Source organism: Ranitomeya variabilis, chromosome 4, assembly GCF_051348905.1.
Source record: "Ranitomeya variabilis isolate aRanVar5 chromosome 4, aRanVar5.hap1, whole genome shotgun sequence".
NCBI lineage: Eukaryota > Metazoa > Chordata > Amphibia > Anura > Dendrobatidae > Ranitomeya > Ranitomeya variabilis.
In genome coordinates this window covers 402,168,355-402,179,304 of record NC_135235.1, presented here as the reverse complement: position 1 = coordinate 402,179,304, position 10,950 = coordinate 402,168,355, and the positions used below count along the sequence as shown (strand labels likewise).

The following is a 10,950-nucleotide window of genomic DNA, read 5'->3' as shown; positions in this document are numbered from 1 at the left end:
CTCATGTGCGGTGCTGTCATGGTGAAGGGAAAATTAAAGATACCATCCTACCTTAGAATGGCTTCTGCAGTCGGGGTCATTTATAGGCAGTGTTACCAGTTGTACAGGAATTACAGGACAGTCAAAAACACACAAAGTCAAGTTGCCAACCCTACTTCTCGGAAATTGTGATTTATCGCCCCCAATTGAAAGAACCAGTGCTGACTCACATCACATGCAATTCAGTTTACCATGTGGTTTACTAGGAAATCCACTCCATAGTAGCATTTGAATAGAGAACATCCTTATCTCACAAATTGCAGGACCGAAACGGTGCTCCACTGAGCTGAATGGAGATGCAAACTGGAAGCACATCTGGAACCTCGTTCTGTACCAAGTGAAACATCTGGATGTCACATCCAGCACAACTCCAGCGTGGTCCAAGGTGGAGACCATATAATAAGTGGACTCCACCACGTAAAGCAGGTAGGGTGTTGGAGCAGACTACCGGCTAGGAGCTCAAGGAGTACCAAAGCAAATCAATCATCTCTGCATGAGCAAAGGCACAAGGAGAGATGGAAAATATTTTTTTGAGCCCAGATCAGCTAGAAAGGAAGGTGAATTGGTACCAGCCAGCTGGTAAGGGGAAAGAGAAGGGGAAAAAAAAAAAAAAAAAAAAAAAAACACACATTTTCCACCAACATCTACCTGCTTAATTAATAACCTCATGCCCAATAGGTAAAGAAAACAGTCAACGATGAGCCTTGATAGGCTAGTGTATTATATACATTTGATATCTCACCAAAACACCCTCTTAGAATGTACAGTTATTTGATTCTACAGCTTGAGAGTCTCTTTAGCAAGAGAAACTCTTTAGTTGCTTTATACAGTTGCCTGTGGCTGCCACCACTAGGATGAGTTTACTGCAAATGGTTTTAATGAGTTGAATGCATGAACAGTAGGCAATCACTGCTAACGCACCCCATAGTAGTGAGTGCTGGCATACAATTAACATTGATCTAGTTAGGGAGTTGTGTCTGTCATAACTCCCAACCACCAAGTTTATTTTGAGGCATGAAATAAACTTTCAATTAAAGACACCACAGTGCTCTGATCAAAACTATTTACTTTTCAATAATTCATGAATAATCATTTTACAGTACTTCTATCTAGTTATGACCTACAAAAGGCATCAAAGTTATTGATCGTGGCAACGTTATCATGTTCACTTCTAGCTTCTGCTTTTCAGCACTCACTGCTTGCCATTGCCATTAATTGGTCTGTTCTTGTGGGCATCACTGGAGAGAAAGGCTTCGAGTTTGGGACGGCTGCTGATACGCTTGACATAGGCAGAGAGGAGTGGGGAGCCTGAAAGGCAGTCTGGAGCCAGGACAAGATGGTTGCGCAGAAGATCCACCAAGTTATAATCAGCAAAGGAAATCTAAAATCGGGGAGTAATGACAATACCCGTTAGTCTATTCTTTAGGTCAGCATGGATGTGGCACACGTTACTTTCCAACATGGAAACAGACCGTGTGTAGTGATGAATGAATATACTCGTTGCTTGGGTTTTCCCCGAGCACGCTCGGGTGATCTCCAAGTATGTTAGTGTTTGAGATTGTTTTCATCGCAGCAGCTGAATGATTTACAGCTATTAGCCAGCTTGATTACATGTGGGGATTCCCTAGCAACCCCCACATGTACTCAGCCTGGCTAGTAGCTGTAAATCATTCAGCTGAGGTGATGAAAACTAAGTCTCTGAACACTAACATACTCGGGAGACCACCCGAGCAATGAGTATATTCGCTCATCACCAACTGTGTTTAGTCCGATCTTAAGGCCTTTCATTTGTCCCCTGCACCCCACTAAATGAACGAACGTCAGCAACAATTAGGCCTGACAGTCAGGTCAGAATACACAGGGCTTACATGTCATTGATTACAATGAGCACATTACGCAGGGGTAACAGACGAAACAATAGGTTTGATAAAGATTTACAAGGTCAGATCATCCTTCATTTTAGAAGCCTTAAAAACAGATTTCTCTTCACTAGAGATGAGCAGATCCACACTGGTCCAGCGCCCAGATCCGTGGTGTTTGGCGGCTATACAGGAGGCCTGTAAATCTAACTTGCCGATATGGTTTGACTAGTCAGGGCTGGTGCAACAGCATCTTTGCCAGGTAAGGCTTGACAAGTTAGAAGCTGTGTCAGGGACGCCAGAAGGCAACAGTTTTGTGGGTCTCCTGTCTAGCAACCAGGTAACATTTACCTGGACCAGAGTCCCACAACTTGATCTGCTCATTTCTACTTTTACTCTTTAAGGTTTTCCCTCCCCTCACATTCTGAAAGTCAAAAACTTTACTTTTCCATTGAATAGTTGTATAAGCAGTTTTAATTTTGCAGATGACTTCATTGTTAATGCCACCATTTTAAGCAGAATATAAGCAAAATTGTATTAAGAGGGAAGGGTTGCTTGAAACATTTGTAGGTAAGTTGTTGTATTATAAGGTTTGTGTATAATCATGTCAATACTCCATTCACAGTAGGTCATGGATACACTGGACTACTAAAGTCATACCCATATGGCTAGCTCTTGACACCTGCATAATCATGTGATCCAAACACCATGAACGGTACCCGACAGCTGACTTATGCTGCCCAAATCTAAAGCAGCACGAGGCAGTTTGGCTGCACAAGGGCGGCCAGGCATTTCTTCCCCCCCCCCCCCCCCCCCCTCAGACGCTCTGGCATTGTAGAAAACTAAAGTTAACCCCTCCACAACCTTGAAAGTATAGGCATGGCCAAGGTAGTGTCCCAGCATTTGAGCCAGAGTCTGCATCTTTCCCTGCACATGAATGCTTATCTGACCTATATTTGGCATCTGCATATCAGGGACACACACACACACACACACACACACACACACACCTCTTATGGTTAGATTGACAAAAAAAAAAAAATAAAAATAGAAGGTACGGCTCTGGGACAGGGAGCAAAGAAATGTAAGCACAAACATAAGAAATTGCAAGGTGGTGAAGGAGTTAAAGGGAATCTATCACCCCAAAATTCGCCTATAAGCTAAGGCCACAGGCATCAGGGGCTTATCTACAGTATTCTGTAATGCGGTTGATAAGCCCTACCATGTAACCTGAAAGATAAGAAAAACGAGTTAGACTATACTCACCCAGGGGCGGTCCGATGGGTGTCAGTCTGGGGCCTTCCGTCTTCATACAATGACATCCTCTTTGCTTCAAGCTACTGCAGTGCGCAAGTGATTGGCCTCTGACCTTTCCCAGCGCCTGCGCACTGCAGTACTTTGCTCTGCCCTCAGGGCTGACAAAGTACGCCTGCGCCGCAGCATGAATACAAGAGCACGTATGAAGATGGGAGGAGCTGGACCCAGACCGCCCATGGGTGAGTATAATCTAACCTCTTTCTTATCTTTCAGGTTACATTGGGAACTTATCTACAGCATTACAGAATGCTGTAGATAAGCCCTTGATACCGGTGGCCTTAGCATACAGGCATATTTTGGGGTGACAGATTCGCTTTAAAAATGTATCTAGGGACCATGGCTGGAGATTAGTCCAGCACTGTCACTCATTGAGTGACAGATTTCTCCCATGTGCACATGGGTAAAGACCTGGTACCTTTTAAATCTTTATGACTTTGGATTAAATTGTATTTTACACCAAATAAAGCACTTTAAAATAGACCCTATATTATGACGTCTCACTATATCAGCTGGATCTTGTGTGTACCTTGCCATGTGACCCCCATTTAAAAAAAAATAAATAAAAAAAAAAAATAGTATCATAAATCAATCAAGTCTCACCTCCCCTCCTACAATGAAACTCTTCCCCCCATCATTGGATGCAAGCAGACGTTCAAAGTGACCAAATTCAGTAGCCAGAGCCTTAATGTATTCATCTTTCCCATTGTCCTAAAAGAAAAAAAAAGTATATATATTTATATAGGAAATCACATGTAAATCTAATGAAGAGCAGGATTGTACTGTCAGATTTCTGGCTGCTACTCACGTAGTTCTGATATATCAGCCGTAAATATTTAAGCCGAAGGTCTTCCACCCCATCATTTACCATGTCTATGAGTGTTGCCTCTCGGTGGTTTTTTCCATAGAGACCTACAGGTAATTTACAGTTAAAGGAGTAAATAAATACAAAAAAAACGATAAAGGAGCTCAATGTGTCACCAAGTTCAAGACTAGAGAGACATGCAAATACCATGATTCCTGGCAAGATGGCGCAAAATGGCATTGGACTGATACAGGGTTAGATCTCCGTCTTTAAATCCTGGAAGTTGGCCAAACACCTAAGGAAGAAAAAGGAAATCAACTATAGGTTCCTATTACTGGTAGCTTGTTTCTAGCTCTGATTTATGGAGTTAACTATAGCAACATTGAGGCCTAAGCAAGCGCAGATCAAATACTCAGGACTAGTAAAAAACGGAAACAAACTCTAAAATATTAAAGCCACTCATGTACAAACACTATTATTGGACTATTAACAGGGGCAAGGATATTGTGGGATGGAAAAACTGCTCAGAATTACTCAACTGTACAGTACATCTCAAGCTGTTAATAGGTGGAAAGACAAGCCAGTTCTCTATACAGTATAGCCTTTAGTTTAAGGATAGTAAAGGGTACGTGCACACGTTGTGGAAAAGCATGTGGATTTTTCCGCACCTTTTTTGCAAAATCCGTAGGCAAATCGCACTGCGTTTTACTGCGGCATTCCTGCGGGCTTTGTGCGGATTCCAACTGCGGCTTTACACCTGCGTATTCCTATTGTGGAGCAGGTGAAAAAAGCTGCGGAATCCACACAAACAACTGACATGCTGCGGAGAATAACGCAGCGTTTCCGAGCGGAATTTTCCGCAGCATGTGCACTGCAGATTTTGTTTTTCCATAGGTTTACATGGTACTATAAACGCATGGAAAACCGCTGCAGATCCGCAACGTGTGCACACCGCCTAAGAGGTTAGTACTTGCTTGAAGATACTATTCTGTCTGAGGTTCTGAGCTCAAGGTGTTCGGTGGTGGCAAAAAGAGCAAAAACCCTGGGAAATAGTTAATCAACCCAGCCTCTTAACACCAAATCTGATCGGCATACTTGGCTCAATTGTAAGGGCTTTTTCAGAGATGGAGAAAAATCAGTGTAGAATCTGTAAATTTGTACAAGCGACTAAGTATTGTGTTTATTCAGAACTTTATTCAATAGCTCAACTGTAATAGTGATAATGTCTATATCAAATGTACTACATGCAACAATTTATATGTTGGTTGCACTTCCAGGAAAAAAATAAAAATACATATCTGAAAACCCGACTGATATTTACAGCACTTCTGATTCTTTCCAGGTGATGTCACAGGCATCCAGACATTTCGTTCAACAGCACCAACAGAAGACCTTCTCGCTCCGGATACACGCAATTGAAAGTTCCATCTTCTTTAAAGGGAGGTGATATCAGGAAGCGGCTCCACGATAGTGAAGCATTTTGGATGTTCCACTTAAATACATGCATTCCCAATGGACTACACTTGTGTAGAGAATGACTACTTCACCCTTAACCTTGAGTTCAGAGTATTTCCTGATAGTATGTTGTGGGCTGGTGTCCCTGTGCAAGTTATATTTTAGTCCTGTTTGTACAGATTTGCCTGCGTTCTCTTATGCCGTTTCATTGCATCTTCTGATTTCTAACGTTATTTGAATATACTAATTTTGCTTGTGTTTTTAATGTGTAACTCATGCGAGGGGTTGGTTTTATCAGGTCATGTGACTTTTTGGAGGGTGCGAGTTGGTTCTCCACCCCCATTTTGAATTTGCCTTCCTAAATATTACAGGCAGGACTACATTGTATTTCTGTAGATCACTGCCTTGTGGTATTAGTTAACTTTTTTTGTGCCAAATTACCGAAAGTGGCAGTAGGTGCACATGGTTCATAGATTTTGTGCAAAATAAAAAATGCTCTTTAGATTTGGATCTGTTCTGGGAGACTTATTAGCATGTTTTCAGCCTTAAATTTGAGGCTACATAATTTTACAATAGTCAGGGCTGAAAGATCATAAGCTCTTTGAGGTTAATACAAAACACGTACCCAAAACACTGGGGGAGAAATCCTGACCACATCACTAACTGGGAACCTGCCACCTGAATTCTCATTACAAGATTTGTATACATTATGAAAGTTATCTGATGCAGCTAGTGCACTAGTAAAGTCCATGCAAGAAAGGTGGTTTAATACTTTTTAGAAAGTTTTCAAACTGGATATTAAAATCATGTAGGACTCATTTTAAAATGTATCAGGATTACACAAAAAGCAAGTACACCAGCCTCAAGAGGTCCAATACTCGACGTTTGTAGATTATTGTGCAAGATCACGATACAGACATGATTTGAGAACTTTTTCTCACCGCCTTGCTCTTCAGCTCTCCCTTCTGCCAAGTGTCAGATGTTACAACTTCCTCCTTCCACTCTGCTCCTTGGTCAGCCATAAGCATCCGCATGGCTTCACAACGACCTGTCGAGAAGATCAAATGATTTTATATACAGTTTATCCACCAAGACACTCCTCCTTACAGTTCCTAGCCATGATGTAGTTCCCATCTCTAATTAAAGGGAATCAGTCACCCCCTGGGACATATGCAACCTAGTAATATGGGTATACAGGTGACAGATGCATACAAGTAGGACTAGCTTAACATTTGCCTACTTCCATTGCAGTGACCTCCGGCGTGCGAGACGATAAGGTGCTCTACCCACCATGCATACATGGGTGACAGGCATCAGAAACTGTATGGTTCCCAACTACGGAGCAAGGAAGTGGAGAGAGCACCAAAGCCAATGGCTATATAGAAGGGTGTAATAGGTACTGTATAAACACGTTACTGCAGGGCATAGGATTCAAGACCACCATTACATACCACAGGCACTGGTATTGGTGGTAAGAGAATGGGAGGCAGAGATTTCTTCCAGGCACCACAAGCCCCAGAGCCTGGAAGAAATCATTAGCATACTGAAATAAAATACAGATTTCTCAACAAGACCATTAATATAAGGAACACAGGTAGGACTAGTTTCACATTTCTATCACCTGTATTAAATAGTTTTTATACATCCGTTCCCCCCTCCTCCTTAAAAGAAAAAGCTCTACTTACCATTAACATTAAAATAAATGATCGTGTATTCAGGCACTAGAGATAGAAGGAAAAAAAAAAAAAGCAAGTTGTTAAAAATAAGCTATATATTAGATTTATTCTACTGTCAAGGGTCTCATACTGAGGACAGAAGTAGTGTGGAAGTATAACACATATGGCTTGTCTTGCATGGGCCACTGAAGAGCTGCAAGTAAATAACATGACGTTGGTGAAGCTTGCCACAAGGACAGAAAGCATGGTGGAAAACCCATAATGCAGTTGTGTGCAGTCATGCCAGTCTGCTCCCTGATCAAAGTGACACAGCAGCGTCAAACAGAGGGTATAATTTGGCAGGACCTCAGTTATCCCCATATTGCCTTCACCACACTTATGCAGTAAATTGAATTTAGAGAGTGCCCTCTAGTGGCTGCTCACGAGCAGTTTCCAGGTCAGTAGAGAAGGATACAAACACCACAACCCAATCATTAATTTTGCTTACATTTTTTTTTAATAGAAGTTACAGTTAACACCAAAAAGTTACCAAGTTATGCCTCATGCACAATCCCACAGGCAGATCACAAGTGTCCGATATGAGGGGGTTCACCCACCAATACAGCATAGGGTCAGCACCAGATATTTATGGCCACCTTGCCTCCGCTTGGAACACAATGAAAACTTTCCTGCTCACCATCTTTTACTTCAGAGTAGCCTTCAGCCCAATGATGAAGAAGCACCTAGCCATGAGCCAAGTAGTGACACCTCAGTAACATGTCAGACACCAGTTCTGCAGCGCTTGTAACATCAGAGGATCACCATCCTGTGATGATTAGAAGGCTAGAGAACACAAGGCTACCTCCTTCCAGATTCAGCCCCTCGCCTGTCACAAGCTTTGTGCGTTAGCCTCCTGTAAGGCCAATCACCTCTGGCACTATTCTTCTATCAGCACTGATATTAACATTTGTGGGGCAGAGCGACCCCTGCAAGGCTCAGGAACCTTCCAGCACAGAACCTGCCCACAAGATAAGTGTTTAATGCAACGGGTAGAAGTCTGTAGGTCCCACACAGGCCGTCATCCAGTACAGACGACAACAGCAGGGGTGGTAGCATCATTTGCCCCTCTCCCAGCTTGTGTCGCAGGTCTTACCACTGGCTAGGGGCTAGCTTTGGCAGCACTCTGCATATTCCACAGTGGTAAACATGGTAGAATTCTGCCAACTTTCCACTTACAGAATAACTACTGCAGTAACCTTTTTACTGCAAATTGTTCTCGCCAAAAAGTGTAATCAAAATAGTCACACACTGTTGTGCCAGAGGTCACTCTCGTAAGAAGGTTAATGTTTAAATGAAAATGTAATACATTACTTTTAAGAGCTCTGGTGCAGAATGCCTCACATTTACAGATTCTAAACTCCTATAGAGAACCTTTTAACGCAACAGATGAGACAGGGCAACTGTACAGAGCCATCCTCAGCACTATCTATAGTAATAGCCAACTAGGCCTACAGCCAAAATCCACCAATTCATAGGAAGCGGTCATGAAAATTTCATAAAATCTGCAGACACAGTGTTATAGAGCAGGATATGAGTATATTGATATATAGTTTTGTGAGAAAAGCTTCAGCATAACCCGAGCTGTAGTCATTAAATCCTCTGCTCCTTCTGGGATTTTGGGTCCAGTGGGCAGTCCTATCAGTGACTGACAGCCTTCCTCTAAGTGTGCGTACCTAGAAAGCTGTCAGTCACTAACAGGACCCAAAATCCCAGAAAGAGCATTCTTAGGTGGTATTCACAAGTGGGATAGTAAGCAGGGGAGTCTTACTCTTCAACAATCTTTGGCGTTGCTGTAGTAGTGATTCCTTTTCTACTTCATGCCGACCTTGAGATGTGCTGAAGTCCTAGGCAGTCCTGACTTCTGACTAGGAGAGTGACCAGTGGCGTGCACCTCATCACAAATCCTACTCCAGTCCCTGTTGGAGTAAGATTTGTGGCATAGCGAATGCTGCAGCTGGTCATGCCCCAGCTCCATCCACTATGTCGGAGCAGGGTGAAAAGGGCATGAGAATATCAAAATGCAGAGTTTGAAACCTCAATATAGAGCCAACAACTTCAAGTTACTCAATAGATGGCACAAGTCTGGTAACTTCCCTTCTAGCAATCTCCGGCTCACGAGTGTACACAGGCAAAGGATAGGATTACTAGCTTACCATATAGCACTGACTTGTATTCTGTACAGGACAGCTTTGCCCACTTTGATGCCAGTTCTGATGCCCAGAACTCACTCGGGCCAGGCTGGAGTGACCTGAATTTGATGTGGGCAATCACTTTTTTGTGATGGTCATGCAAGATCAGTGGCCTAGAAACATTTAACCCCCTTTAAACCACCAGTTACTTATTCAAATTGTTAAAATTGATTGACTGTCCATTTCAATGCCCAGATTCCAAACGGGCCAGGTTGGAGTGACCTCAATTAGAAGTGGGCCATCACGGTGGGCAGTGGTAGATAAAGTGGCCCAAAGTCATTTAACCCTTTCAAGAAAAAAAAAAAACACAAGAAACAAACTTCAGCATTATAGATTGCTGTATAGTAAATGTTATATTTCAACCACTGCAGGAAGGGGGCTTGCCCATCGCTTAAGCAGGAGGTCACCACTCCACAGCCAGGATTAGGAGCTACCTGCACTCCAGCGATCCCGGCCAGCTTCAGGGCCAAGTTCAGATATAGTATCTAGTATAGAAAAGAGCTTTGGAGCAGTGGCGGATTAAGCACAATGCAAGTAGGGAACAAGAGAAGGGTGGGGGAGGGTAGAAAACAAAAAACAATAGGATTAGTGATCACGTTCTCAAGTTCAGTTTTAACTGTCTAGTGAGCGGTGGTGCACAGCAAGGCACAGATCTGAGAGCATTACTATGGAGGCCTCGTTCAGACACGCACAATACACGTCCATGTGCAATTTCATTTTACAAAGGGACCATGGGAGTAGGGAAAGAATGCTGTACTTGGATCCATGTTCTGGGTCAGACTCGCCCATTAGGAGTCAGAGTGCATACAAAACAAACATTAACACAGGAAACTTTAGCCTTCATTCATTAAATTGGTATGAGAAACAAAAGAAAAGCATACACAAGGACACAGACACTGATGGCAGAAGGATGAAGAGTTGTTTCGTTGACATAAAACAGAATGTTGCACATGCGTGTGTGAATGCAGCCTTACAGAGCTGAGCCCTCACTGACAGGAGCAGATACAGACATTCCCCAGTCAGCCATACTGCACAGTGAGGTCTAGTAACACAGTCTGCAGATACTGCAGCACCTCAGGAAAGCCTCAGCTATAAGCACTGATAAGCGGAGTGATAAGCGCAGACACGCACTACACATGCCGCCCGCCGGCGATAAGAACAGACACCGTGCGCACACAGACAATGGCCTACTTTTGTCTCCGGGTGCAGCACAAGACCAAGAACGAGTCACAAGTTCGCAGAGCAGGAGGAGGACGGAGCAGAGAACTGAGGCTTTATAGGTCGTCACGGGATGAGCTGACTGAATCCCCTCCTACCACTAGAGCCGTGGACAAGGAGGTGGGCAGTGCTGTGTGAGCCGTGTGCAGCGCGTCCAGTCACAGAAATGGCGGCAGCGGGCGTGTCATATAGGTGGGCTCATATCTGACAAGAGCCATGTGGTCTGGGCCCCCAGAGATTGCATTTTGGCAAAGACCACTTACTGCTTTTTAATTATAACAAGTACGAGCAAAATGCAGTTTTTGCACAAACTATAAAAAACGTCTCATGTGAATACACTCCCAAGAAATGGCGGT

The 10,950-nt window shown here is 43.3% G+C and overlaps 1 protein-coding gene across 1 annotated transcript; it reads right to left on the bottom strand.

Moving 5' to 3' along the window:
* Positions 1-1,088: 1,088 nt before the first annotated feature.
* Positions 1,089-10,716, bottom strand: LOC143764920 (glutathione S-transferase P 1-like). The gene is made up of 7 exons (XM_077251037.1): positions 10,568-10,716; positions 7,158-7,193; positions 6,414-6,520; positions 4,225-4,312; positions 4,021-4,124; positions 3,816-3,923; positions 1,089-1,420 (listed from the first exon to the last, which is right to left on the bottom strand). Coding segments are annotated over exons 1-7 (633 nt in total). The 5' UTR covers positions 10,569-10,716; the 3' UTR covers positions 1,089-1,231.
* Positions 10,717-10,950: the final 234 nt, after the last annotated feature.